The sequence below is a fragment of the Microcaecilia unicolor genome, chromosome 3, assembly GCF_901765095.1.
Source record: "Microcaecilia unicolor chromosome 3, aMicUni1.1, whole genome shotgun sequence".
NCBI classification, from domain to species: Eukaryota; Metazoa; Chordata; class Amphibia; order Gymnophiona; family Siphonopidae; genus Microcaecilia; species Microcaecilia unicolor.
In genome coordinates this window covers 116652284-116666627 of record NC_044033.1, presented here as the reverse complement: position 1 = coordinate 116666627, position 14344 = coordinate 116652284, and the positions used below count along the sequence as shown (strand labels likewise).

The following is a 14344-nucleotide window of genomic DNA, read 5'->3' as shown; positions in this document are numbered from 1 at the left end:
ACTATGCATCACCTTATACAGCTAAATTGTATTTGTTCACCAGTAGCTGAATTTAAAACAAAAGCACTTACATGGCCAGTACCCAATGCTGACCGCATACGTGTTTTCTAATATGGACCCCATTGTATCCTACCCCCATTTTGGACTATATATTAACAAAGCTGTAGTCAATATTTACCATTCAATACTGACTGGTGAAAGTTTATAATACCAGTCATTGTTTGTTTAGTTGAGAGGATGGCCTGTAGGTCATTTTTGTCTGCTATGTTAGTCCTGCAGCATTCTTTTCCTTATATAAGACAAAAGCATCACTTTATATCCTTATGCTGCTAGTAAATTCTGTTATAATAAGTGATAATGAGCACAATTGCTCATTTCAGTGAAAAAATTACTTCACCGTGTGCTCTTTTCCAACAGCAAAGAGAATATCAAGATCTATTACTCCAACAGAGAAGAAAAATGATTCAGAACAAGGACATTGATCATTGTTATTAAGTCATTTCTAGGAGCATCTAACAGATAAAATACTCAGTCCTTGCATAACTGTATTTTTTTTTCACATTTTACACATATTTTTTGTAATTTCAACCTCTTAAAGTTCAGTTTTAAATAGGATGAGATAACTGTAAGAAGGCTTACATCACCAGTTATTCTAACACAACTTTATTTGATTCAAGAGCCCCAATCTTTAGAGATTTGAAATTTCCTTATTTATTGGCCAAACATCCCATCCTAGAAACCCTGTAGCATTGGACAGAAATGAACATAAAGATACAGGCCTCTTTAAACACGATTTTCCAAGCAATTTGATGAACCCGTAACAAATTTTAAGGTTTGTCATATCTGGTCAGCAAAGGGGATGGGGGATAAAGACGGGAAGATTTTCCTAGGAGGAAAGGCTGAAGTGGCTAGGGCTCTTCAACTTGGAGAAAAGATAGATGAGGGGAGATATGATGGAGGTCTACAAAATAATGAGTGGAGTGGAGTGGAACGGGTAGATGTGAATCACTTGTTTACTCTTTCCAAAAATACTAGGACTAGGGGGAACGCGATGAAGCTACAAAGAAGTAAATTTAAAACGAATTGGAGAAAATATTTCTTCACTCAACGTGTAATTAAACTCTGGAATTTGTTGCCGGACAAGGTAGTAAAAGCAGTTAACTTCGCAGGGTTTTAAAAAGCTTTGGATGGCTTCCCAAAGGAAAAGTCCATCTTGGGGAAAATTCGCTGCTTATTTCTAGGATAAGCAGCGTAAAATATATTGTACTTTTTTTGGGATATTGCCAGATACTTGTGACCTGGATTGGCCACCGTTAGAAACAGGATGCTGGGCTTAATGGACCTTCAGTCTCTCCCAGTATGGTATTACTTATGTACTTATATAAATGTTTGGAAACTGACATTTTTCTAATTTATTTTGAATTTTTACAAATAGAAAATTGATTTTGATAAATTAGTGGATCTACTTTGTTTGTTTGAATGCTTACATTTGGGTTATTTTTTTGTTTTTTTTTCCAATTCTTCTTGGATTTCTCAAAATTATTTCAAATGTTCCCACATATTTCTCCAAAAAGAAAACTCTCATGACCACTACAGAAGGCTCAAGTTGGTTTGGTTTAATTTCCATCTTAAATTATTCATGAATCTCTAGAAAGGATTATAATTCACAATGAAGGCATTTAGGATTGCTAGAACCAATGATGAGAACCAAATGTTTATGAAAGAAGCCTGCAAATATGACAGATTTATGTAAACGCTTCATTAAATTAGTTTGGGAAACATCTATGGATTAAAATGTATAGTATCTACTAAATGAAGGTGACTGTAGAGTATCATATAATTGCTAATACCATTTCCACATTTACTTCACTGTGCATTGAGCTGACATTAGGAGGTCCTTTTACTAAGGTGCACTGTGAGATTTGGGCTGCACTAATGAATTAGTGTACGTTAAGTGCCATGCAGCCCATAAGTATACAATGGGCTGTGTGGATTTAGCGTGTGCTAAATCCGTTAACGCACCTTAGTAAAAGGACTCCTAGATCATTAGGGGCCCTTTTACTAAAGCTTAGCATGTGCTAACAGACATTAGTGTGCACACAGTGCTAATAAATCCATTATAGATTCTATATATCATGCCTAAAAAGTAAGAGCTGAAATGAAATTCACCTAAGCACATTCTATACATTATGCCTTAATTTAGGCATACTCTATAGAATAACCCTAAATATTCACATGGTATACAGAATACGCCAAGCAGCCATGACAGCACTTAATTCTAGGTGTGGCCATTTATGCCAAGTAAAATTTGGTATAAATACCAGTGCCTAAGTTAGGCACAGAGCAGGTGTATTCTATAACCCTGTGCATAGTTTTCTGGAATGCCCATGACCCGCCCATCCCACACTCATAGCCATGCCCCCTTATCGGCAGCACACATTAGAATTTTGCACACCGTTTTGCAGAATATGTTTAGCAGGTAGTGCATGTAAATTCTAATTAATGCCAATTAGTGCTGGTAATTGCTTGTTAATATTCAGTTATCAATGTTGATTGGTTGTTAACTAATTAAGTTATGTGTATTTTTATGGAATACACTTCAATCTCTGTGTGGAAATCTTGACATGATGTACAGAATCTGGGTGTATATACCTATGGGCTTCTTAGAATTTAGTGCACACTAAATCTGTTAGTACACGCTAAGCTTTAGTAAAAGGGCCCCTTAATTATTGCTTCGTTATTACTACAATGAAATTTCTGTGCCAAGTTATACATATTCTGTATCACCTTGGGTGAATTTCTTCATAAAGGCAGTTCATATATCTTAATTAAATAAATAACAAAGAATGTTACTGACCCAATCAAAGGAAATTCACTTTGGATTGATTCTAGGTTTCTATGGCTTGGCAGATTTCTGTGAATTTTGAAGTAATACAGACAGAAGTTTTCACCACAGATCTGGAGAAAAAATTTCATTTTCTTTCAAATCATAATCACCTGGTTCAAGTTCAGTTCAAGCTAATCTGCAGATGTTAGAGTGCAGTGATCTTCATATTGTAGCAGATATGATAAATTTTAATCCACAGATGTTTCCCAAACTAATTTGATGAATTTCAAGCATTTGCACTAATTTATCATATTTGCAGACTTCTTTTATAAACATTTGCACCTCCTTTTGGAGAAATATGTCAGATGTTTACCAGTGAACTTTGGGAAAATTTGAAATTAAGTTTAAGAAATTCAAGATCAAATGTAAAAAAAAATGATGTAAATTTTCAAAAATGCAAAGTTGATCCACCAGTTAGCAAAATCCCAAACAGTTATGGCATAAAAGTAAACATTTTCCCTCTGATTGTCTTGGTGGCCTTACTGAAATAATAGGTACAGCTTTCACCAAAGAACAACAAATCAAAAATATTGTTTCCATTATTACATAAGTCAAGATAAGGTTTTCTTAAGAACAAAACCCCGAGAAACCCCTTGAGTCTTTTGCAACTTTATTTTAGATTGCCAGTGGTTTGGCAAGGAATCGTACACAGCATGATTTTGTCTTAAACAGGATGAATATGTTGGCCAGTGTTCAAATCCTACTTTCTGTTTATATGCTAAGAGGTCCTTTTAATAAGGTGCACTGAAAAATGGCCTGTGCTGGTGTAGACGTGTGTATTGGACACACGCAGATCCATTTCTCAGCGCACCTGCTAAAAAGGCCTTTTTTGGGGGGCCGAAAATGGATGTGTGGCAAAACAAAAATTGGCATACGTTCATTTTGCGCCTGAGACCTTACCGCCACCCATTGACTTAGCAGTAAAGTGTCACACGTTAACTGGGTGGTAATCATCAGCGCACGTACATTGCCAATTACTGCCTGGTTAGTGCTGCATGCTGGAAATTTTCTGGTGCACGTAGTGGACGCACGTAAAACTTGAAATTACTGCCCAGGCCATTTGGTAGCCGGACAGTAGTTCCAAATTGGCGAGCGTTAGGTGTGTGTAGGCGCCTACGCGGCTTAGTAAAAGGGCCCCTAATTGTTTTACAACCGTGGATTTCTCCACATATTTATAGACAAGTTGCAGGCTTCTTTTTATGCCCCTGTATTTAATAAACAGCTCCTCTTACTTCTGTCCTTTGTTACTCTCAATAAGGTTCTGTTTTGTTTGTATGTTTATTTAATAAACTGCCTTTCTGTGGTACAACCAAAGTGGTTCACATATTATATACAGGTATTTTCTCTGTCCCTAGTGAGCTCACAATCTAAGGCAATGGAGGATTTTTAGTGACTTATCTAGGGTCACAAGGAGCTGCAATGGGATATGCAGGTGGAATGTAAATGTGATGGGAAATTGCTGTGACATACCTGACAGACAACACTAAACACTATAGTTTTCGATTGAACAAAGGAAAAAAAACCCACCTAAATATCATTTAATTGTTGCTAATGATGATGTAAGGGAAACACACATGGTGGTGACTACCAGGGTGGAAAAGAGGGGTGAGCTGCAAAATTCAGGAAGTTAAATACTTGAAATCTCCATAATTGGTCCCACGTCTGTCATTAGCCTCAAATGACAATGTCATAACAAAACTATGCAAGCCACTTTGAGCCTGCAAATAGGTGGGATAATGTGGGATACAAATGCAATAAATAAATAATTTTCATTTGAGGCTAATGACAGACGTAGGGACCAATTATGGAGATTTCAAGTATTTAACTTCCTGGTTCTCAACTCTCTCCAAACAGCACACAGGGTTGTTAAGAAAAGCACAAGAATGCTGTATGTCAAATTTGTGGTGATATATCAGTGTGTCCTGACATATTGGTTGATAACCACTGCTCTAGAGATTAAACCAAAGTACAGCATGTTCCCCCACCTCCATGTTTCTCTGTTTTAGATTTCAAATTTAGTTTCTCTTCCTTCGTTCTGTTTCTTCTTCTTCTTTTTCCCCCTCTCCCCTCCCATTTATTTCCCCTCCCCTTCTCTCTCTCCCCCTTACTCTCTCCCCTCTCTTCCTCTTTCCTCTCCCCTTCTTTCTCTCTCTCTCTCCCTTCCTCTCCCCTCCCTTTTTTTTTTTCTCTCTCTCACTCACTGACTTAGGGCATCTTTTACTAAGGCGCGCTCATGTTTTTAGCGCGCACTAAAATTGTGGACACGCTAAACGTAAGAAATGCCCATAGGAATGCACTGGCATCTCTAATGTTTAGCACACTCACAATTTTAGCGCGTGCCAAAAACGTGAGCGCCTTAGTAGAAGACCCTCCCATTCTCTACTATCCTGCCGCCTCTTCAGGCCTGCCTAGCCATTTCTGCTCCAGGCACCTTGGCATCAGCAATGCTGTTGGGAGCAGGAAGCACCACTGCTGTGATGGTGGTAATGGTAATGGTGCAGCACATGTGAGTGAGATTCAGTGGTTGGTGATGGTAGCCTGCATATAGCTTTCCGCAAGTCTGTTGCAAAGAGCAAATTCTGTGGTACCTATCTCATTGTCTGAACTGTATGAATCTGGGGCCCCTGCATTCACGCAGATCATGGTTAGAAAACCAGTGTAGTTGGCCTGCTTCAAAACAATCAAAGTGGGGTGAACAGTGTCTCTCCTTTAGCCGTGATATTTCATAAACGTAACTGGTTGAAAGGTTGATCTCAACTACTACTTTATGAATGAATAATGAGAAAAAAAACACTTCTCCCCAAGAAAATAAGCAAAAATGGCATGTTTATGAAGAATATTTTCTCGGAAGAGGGCATTTACTGCTAGTAAATGAATTGACCCTTGGTCACTGTTGCTGAAACAGCAGCCTCAGGAACAGAAACTCCACCCTTTGCCTGCAGAGGGAAGGATTCAAGGATACAAAGTGCTCATGCTTCTACTGTCGCCAACCTCAAGCCACAAAAAGAGCAACATTAACCTAGAGTCCCTCTCATACGTTGGACTACCATTCACAAGTATGAGAGGAAAAGCCATGTTTATAAAAGCAACAGCCCGTTAGAGTATAAACAATAGATGGGAAGACGACGAACAAAAGATAAAGGAAACTGGCTCAGAAAGATCCGTAACACCCTTTAGCAACAAATACTGGAGCTACTTACGCTTTTTCCAGAAATGCATCCCTGGACATGTTCTGTGCCAAAAGGTTTGTTGCCAGACTGAAAATCTCATCTGCCCATTCCTAAGTAAAAAATAATGAAACATGCTTCAGCTCAAGCACAGCACCATGAAAGCTGTTTCTTTTGGTCCTTTCGTTTAGACCAGAGGTTCTCAATCCAGTCCTCTAACACTCCCAGCCAGTCGGTTATCAGGGTATCCACAATGAATTTGCATGTACATCTATCTCATGCATATTGATTGAGGGGTATCCTGATAACCTGATTGGCTAGATGTGTCCTGAGGATTGAGTTGAGAACCCCTGCATTAAACAAATGATTCCAGAAGATTCTTACAGAGAAAAATCACGTGACAGCTTTGCACTCCTTTTTTTGCTTGTTTGTTTGTTTACCATTGTCTATTTGCTACAACTGTTTTAAGAGGTTTTTTGAAGAGGGTTCATATTTTAAGGTCATGTATACGCATTCCTTCTGTGTTTGTTATTGCAAATACATTCTATAAATTCAATACATTCTATAAATGGTGCTCAAAATTTGGTGCCAGAAAAAATTAGTGCCAAGTGTGAGTTTATAAAGGGCATGCACCCTTTATAAGAATTGTGCTTAGCACTGATTTCCATGCTCAACTTTAGATGACAGAATTACACCTGCTGAAACCCGGTATAAATACTAGCACCCAAATTAGGTGTACTGAGGTCTTATTCTATAACTACACATGTAACTTTTCAGTATGCCCGTGACCATGCCCTCTTTTGAGTTACACACTAGTAGAATTAGGTGCTATGCCTCATAGAACAGCATGCAGCCAGATATGCATGCAAATGCTAATGGATGCCAATTAATTTCAATAATTTAAATTATTGATCGTTAAGGACATTTTAATTAATTTGCATACATATCCTGGGTGTGTGCACAAATTTGGGCATCATGTATAGAATCCAAGGGTTAGCCTTTCATTGCAATTATTTTATAACAACAATAAATCAGTTATGAAATAGAAGATCCCATGTTTTTAGAAGAGCTTTTCCAGAAGTAAAGAAATGCAGAAAGTCTTTTCAAGAGCAGGGCGTCTAAGGATTTAGAACAAAACTGAAATGAGCTAGGTCCGTGGGCTAGGAAATTCATTGTATATAAATAGATCAATCTAGTCCTCCAAATGTTAATTGTGCAGACTGATTAGATAAACTCTTAGCCCATCATGTTAGGTTAAAGTTCTTGAACAGAAAACCCTAGATTTGCAATTTTTTTAGAGAATTTCTTTTACTGAGACAGCCCCATTGCCAGAAAAAAAATCTGTTGTCCATAGAAATCTAATATGGTTTCAAGTAAATCTAGCATGGCCAGAATTCCTCCAAGGTCTGCAAATGTGGTCAAAATAATAAGGCAGAAATCCCTTTTATTTTGAATGCTGTCTTACCTCATGGCTCTGTCTATCTGGCCTTGCAATTGTCTAGAAGTGCATATCAAAAAAAAAAATCAGGTATCTGAAGTAAGAACTGGAAAGATTTTCAAAATAATTTAATTTGGCTTGGATCACCTTCTAATTTGTTTTAAGTTATACCATGAGAACATTTTCAGCAGTATGCACATAAGAATACCTATGTATATACATGTGTTTTATGTTCAAGGGTACATTCAGATCTTAGATCTCCTCAGTCAGGATATTAGGTGCAGTGGGGTGCTCAAGCCACTTTACTTTGTCTTGAAATGTTAACGGAGGTTTACAGTGGGGAGTTGCAGGATTCTAGTGGGTGTGGAAGAAGTTGCCACAGGATTCCCACAGAAATGTAGTCAAAATCTCTGGTGAGTCCAGAATGAGGCGTGGAATGCACTAAGAGAGGCAATTGGAGCACTAGAATGAGGATTGGAATGTACAGAAAGAGGCATTTGGAGTGCCAGAATGAGGCTTGGAATACCCAGAGAGGCAGCTGGAACACCAGACTGAGGCTTGGAACACTCATTGCTTGAATAGTGAATACCATCCAAAACACCAAGGAAAGCTGTTAGGGTTGGGAAGAAACAGAGGGTTCGAGCAAGTAAATAATAGCATTGACTCCTTCAGGTATGGCTGGGTATGGAGAAGATTAATTGTGGGGATTGGCATGGACGGAATGGATCTTAGCAGGCATGAGCTAGATTCCACTGGGGATGGACAGGGATGGGTGAAATTTCTGTTACCATTAAACTCTCTAGTCTAAAGAGATTCAAATAATGAGGGGAGGTATTTTCAGCCTATGGGGCCTTCTGGGTTAATTCAGAGGTGGGGTGGTGCTGAAGATGAGCTAATGCTAGAACTTGATTAAATATATTTTTTGCAAGTTAACATTAATCACTTATGTTGATGTGGTTTATGGAACTCAATTTAAATATGCTATTTCATGTGGCATTTCAATATAAGGGGGGAGTTATCAATGTGGGCTACCATTAAGATGGGTTGCTTTACCATAAGTTTTGGTATTTTAGCACAGGTCTCATTTTATGTAAAGAGACCTAACTACTAAAAACTTGCATTAACAGTAAAAATGGATGCTTTTCTAATGGCTGCTGAGCACAAATGGTGTCCATCTATCAAAGAAGGGAAAACGTATCTTCAGCAGCTGGGTGCTGGGTGATCAAAGCCCCCAGGTAAGTATAAACCCTCAGTTAAGTGAAGCATTAAATACCATTATGTGTGGCGGTGGTCCAAAAAGCAAACAGGATGCTAGGAATTATTAGGAAAAAGGATGGTAAATAAGACCAAGAATATTATAATGCCTCTGTATCGCTCCATGGTGTGACCTCACCTTCAGTACTGCATTCAATTCTGGTAGCCGTATCTCAAAAAAGATAAAGCAGAATTAGAAAAGGTTCAAAGAAGAGTGACCAAAATGAAAAAGGGGATGAAACTCCTCTCATATGAGGAAAGACTAAAGAGGTTAGGGCTCTTCAGATTAGAAAAGAGCCAGCTGGTGGGGGGGGGGGGGGGGGGGGGGGGGGGGATATGATTGAGGTCTACAAAATCCTGAGTGGTGTAGTACGGGTAAAAGTGAATCAATTTTTCATTCTTTCAAAAAGTATAAAGCTCAGGGGACACTCAATGAAATTACAGGGAAATACGTTTACAACAAATAGGAGGAAACATTTTTTTCACTCAAAGTTAATCTCTAGAATTTATTGACAGAGGATGTGGTAATGGCAGTTAGCATATCTGGGTTTAAAAAAGGTTTGGACAAGTTCCTGAAAGTAGAGTCCATAGAGGGGCATAATCGAATGGAAACGCCTATCTCCATGGGCGTTTATCTCCGAGAACGGGTCCGTGAAGGGGCGGGCTGAACCGAATTTTCAAAAAAATGGACGTTTTTGAGCTGGGCGTTTGTTTTTTTTTTAGCGATAATGGAAACTAAAAACGCCCAGCTCAAAAACATCCTAATCCGAGCCATTTGATCGTGGGAGGGGCCAGGATTGGTAGTACACTGGCCCCCCTGATATGCCAGGACACCAACTGGGCACCCTAGGTCAGTGCAGTGGACTGCAGAAAAAGCTCCCACATGCATAGCTCCCTTACCACAGGTGCTGAGCTCCCAACCCCCCTCCCCCAAAACCCACTATCCACAAATGTACAACACTACCATAGCTCTTAGGGGTGAAGGGGGCACCTACATGTGGGTACAGTGGGTTTTAGAGGCCTCCCATTTACCAGCACAAGTGTTACAGGTGGTGGGGGGGGTGGGCCTGGGGCCACCTGGCTGAAGTGCACTGCGGTACCCACTAAAAGTGCTCCAGGGACCTGCATACACGCTGGCCTCTAGGACTGGTTGCTGCTATATAACATTGGCACACCAGTTGACACCTGAAGACTAATCTCTCCGAAAACGTCCTTTATTGGAATAACCGCCTTTACTCACAGTTAACTGCAGATCAGAGGTTGTGCCCCACTAGCAACGAGTCTCCCTGGTACAGAGCTGGCAGAATGCTGTACAATGCCCTCTTTCAGCCACATTCAAGGTAAGAACTAAGTTCTGTAACGTGGCTAACACAGGAAAGGGAACTAAAACTGGCTTACAAAAATGGCCACTACCGCATGGACTACAACAGGAAACACAACAGGGCACACTCTGACCCAGTAGGCAGGGGGAAAAGCACCATGGGAGAAGAACCTACCAACTACCAACATCGTGAGACTGTAACAGAAGCTAATGAAATCACGGAGCCCAATACCCTACACCCACCACAATGCAATGCTGATGTGACCCTGTACTGCACCCGTGAGCCACATCTGACCCAGGGAAAGGCTGTGAGAGGATCGAACACATTCTGCTGTCATGGAGGTAGGTACGGCATTTGAGGCTGGCATACAGGCTGGCAAAAAAGTTTTTAAAGTGGGAGGGGGTTAGTGACCACTGGGGGAGTCCGGGGAGGTCATCCCCGATTCCCTCCAGTGGTCATCTGGGCAGTTGGGTCACTTTTTTGGGACTTGTTCGTGAAAAAAAAGGGTCCAAAAAAGTGACCCAAAATCGCGGTAAAAACGCCTTTTTTTGATTATCATCTAAAGACGCCCATCTCTCCTCGGCTGATAACCACACCCCAGTTCCGCCTCCACCATGCCTCCGACACGCCCCCGTCAACTTTATTCGTTCCCGCGACGGACTACAGTTGGAAACGCCCAAAATTGGCTTTCGATTATACCGATTTGGGCGCCTTTGCGAGACAAACGTCTATCTCCCGATTTAGGTCGCACTATAGGTGTTTTTCTCTTTCGAAAATAAGCTGGATAGTCTGTTATTCAGATAGACATTGGGGAAGCCACTGCTTGCCCTGGGATTGGTAGAATGAAATATTGCTACTATATGGGTTTCTGCCAGGTACTTGTGACCTGGATTGGCCACTGTTGGAAGCAGGATACTGAGCTAGGAGGACCATTGGTCTGATCCAGTATGGCTATTCCTATGCTCTTATGTACCTCTACAGAAATGGGAAAAAGGGGCAAACTTTGGAAAGCAGTATATACTAATGCCTGTAGTATAAGAAATAAGGTTTTCAATCTACTATTACTATTTATCATTTCTATAGCGCTACAAGGCATACGCAGCGCTGTACACTATACACAAAAAGATAGTCCCTGCTCAAAGAGCTTACAATCTAGATAAGACAGGTAAACAGACAGAACAATTAAGAGTAAAGGAATAAATAGGTGAGGTTAAAGGACAGGGCAAGTGAGAGTGGTTAGGATTCAAAAGCAGTGGTAAAGAGGTGGGTTTTAAGTTTGGACTTGAAAACGGCCAAAGACGGGGCTAGACACACAGGCTCGGGAAGAGTATCTAGAGGCTGGATGGAAGAGACTGATTTGGATTTTATGGTAGTCATGGAGATATGGTTCATAGAGTACCATGACTGGATTATAGCTATACTAAGCTATAATCTGTTCAGGAAATACAGGGTAGGAAGAAAGGGAGGAGGAACGGCATTATATGTTAAAGATAGTATTAAAGCCACACAATTGCAGGACCTACAGGGTAAGGAAGAGGCACTGTGAGTCAGTCTGGAAATAGGGAATAGAAAATGTATTTACATTGGTGTAATATACAGGCTTCCTTCATAGACAGAAGAAATGGACAGATTTAATTTTTGAAATTCAAAATATAACTATGAAATGGGAAGTACTACTAATAGGTGATTTTAATATGCCAGATATTGATTGGGGTATCCCTATTGCGGGGACTTTTAGAAGTAGGGAGATCCTGGATTCTCTTCCTGGAGAACTATTTCAGCAGTTGATAATGGAACCCACAAGTTATGGGAGTCATAATGGACTTTGCGCTTATGAATAGTGAGAGTATTTCTTATTTTGTAGTGGGTGATCATCTGGCATCAAGTGATCACCAGATGGTTTAATATTAAGATAGGCATGGAGAGGGTTCATTCAAAATTTTCTGTATTTATTTTATAGATTTTTTTGTAAACTTCTATATTGGACATACCTAATAGCAGTATATCAAACTGAAAGTAAACTGTAAATTTTTAAATGAATGTACTAGTGTGTGTTAGGTGACTGTGGATTTACACATGCACCTTATAGAATTACCCTCATATGTGAAGATTTATGTAGATTTATTAATGAGTTATTGTGATGCAAAAGCATGCACAGCAATGCACGATTAATACATTTTGGGGAAACTGGAGTGATAAGATGTCTTTACATGCTGGTTTTCTGAAAAAGATGCATCTTAACTGGTGTAGTTGTCCATTTTAGTTAAGCCCCACAGCTGTCTTTCATGTGTAGAAAATTGTGCACAAATAGGCCATTGCCCCATGGGCTAGAACATCTGAATGGGACCAGACAGTATGTTTATATCTGAAAATTTAATTGTATGCATACTGCTTATTCCCCCAAAGCAAGCACTGCCCAGCAAGGTTCTTCTTAATCTGGCTAAAAGCATGCATGATATGAACGCACACATGTGCTTTTGGCTACTGGAAACAGTTTTCACCCGGAGGAATTCAGCAGAGTAACTACTTTAGTTATCTTGCTAAATTGTCTTCCCAATGGGGCAGAGCTGGAATATATAAATCTATATACTTATTTACATATTTAATTTAGCATTTTCAAACATTTGAGTGTCCTGGGGTATATTCCTGTTAAATACTAACTGTAGCTTCTATCTGTAAAATAAAATCATTTTTAGGGTCTGCATACAGATTTCCTTTACGAGTCTGCAGGCATTTTTACATATGAACTTTTCACCATTTTCAAAAGGGAAGTCAGTTCATGCTTTTGCTTTGAAATCTGCGACAGAAACCAAGTACTCACAACAATCTGTTCCTCATTTTTTACTTTTTTCGTTGATTTGAAAATGCTGTCTACGAGTATCATTGTCCTGCACTCATCTACACATACCCACTGGAAACACCCGTTCTTTAATTTCGCTAATATCAGGTGCACTGTACAATCATCCATGTTGTTTACAGTTTTAGCCACATTGACAGAGAGCAGTTTTTGGATAACCAAAAAACACAAGTAAAATACTTTATATTTGCATATTTTTTAAATTACATTTGTACCCCGCGCTTTCCCACTCATGGCAGGCTCAATGTGGCTTACATATTGTATAGAGGTACTTATTTGTACCTGGGGCAATGGAGGGTTAAGTGACTTGCCCAGAGTCACAGGGAACTGCCTGTGTCTGAAATGGGAATTGAACTCAGATCCTCAGGACCAGAGTCCACCACCCTAACCACTAGGCCACTCCTCCACTTTCATGTGTCTCACACACTGAACACTAACATTCTCAGCTGAACAAAAAAAAAAAACACCTAAATATTTTATTGTTGTCAGTAGATTTAGTGGGAATTTGCCTACTATTCAATCCCATATTTAAAAATTGAATGTAACACATCAGTCCCAGATTTCTCGCTTGTCTTACAAAACAAATAAATACTATTGGCCATTGTAGCTGGAGTGGCCGGGGAGCCAGAATTTTACATTCAGGCTCCCTGGCTTTTTTGTTCTCTTATCTGCTCCCTTATGTCCTTTCCAGGGTGTTGCGATCTAGCCAACAGCAATTGCTAGTTATCCCCACACTTTGAGATATTCTTATGAAATACAATGTTTAATGTAGTGGGCTCCACTCTGTGAAATGCCCTGCCGCTAACACTACAATCCTTCCTAGGGTTAAAGCCATGCTCAAGGCTCACCTATATCAAGTAGCTTTCAACAGATGACTTGAGCTCATACATAATGTAAGTGGCTGATCTAGCTGGGGCCTGTCAGACCACAGCAGAACTGTTTATTTGTTTTATCTGTTTTATTTGTATTAATTGGTTTTGTATGTGTTCCTGTCCATGATGCTATTTGTATGTCATTATTTGTAATACATTTTTGTATTTTTACCTCTGTACACTGCTTTGAGGGTCCTTTTACCAGGCTGTGGTAAAAAGTGCCCTGCAATAGTGCCAGTGGCCATTTTTGCTGTGAGCCAGGGCCCTTTTTACTGCAGTGGGTAAAAAGCCTGAAAAAAACACATGGCCATGTGATAAGATTGCACTTAGCACGTGGCCATGCAGGGAGGGGAGCGCTTACTGCCGTGGCGGTAAGGGCTCCCGCACTACCCTGGCGGTATATATTTTGTTAAACATCCAGCAGCATCGAAAATGGTGCATGCTGGAGGTGGAACTACCGCCAGTGGCTGCGTTGGGTCAGCAGTAATTTCGGGTTGCCATGCGGCAAGCCTGTTGCCACATGGCAACCTTTAGTAAAAGGGCCCCT

General features: G+C 40.0%; 1 protein-coding gene across 5 annotated transcripts in view; it reads right to left on the bottom strand.

The window, feature by feature from the left end:
* Positions 1 to 14344, bottom strand: part of PLCB1 (phospholipase C beta 1) — a 1287346-nt gene that overhangs the window by 538131 nt on the left and 734871 nt on the right. For all 5 annotated transcript variants that reach the window (XR_003941444.1, XM_030196316.1, XM_030196317.1 and 2 more), the window contains one exon: positions 6088 to 6167. Coding sequence is in view for 4 of the 5 variants with exons in the window: in XM_030196316.1 (XP_030052176.1) it covers positions 6088 to 6167 (80 nt within the window). In the remaining variant the exon portion in view is untranslated. The remainder of the gene's footprint in view (positions 1 to 6087; positions 6168 to 14344) is intronic.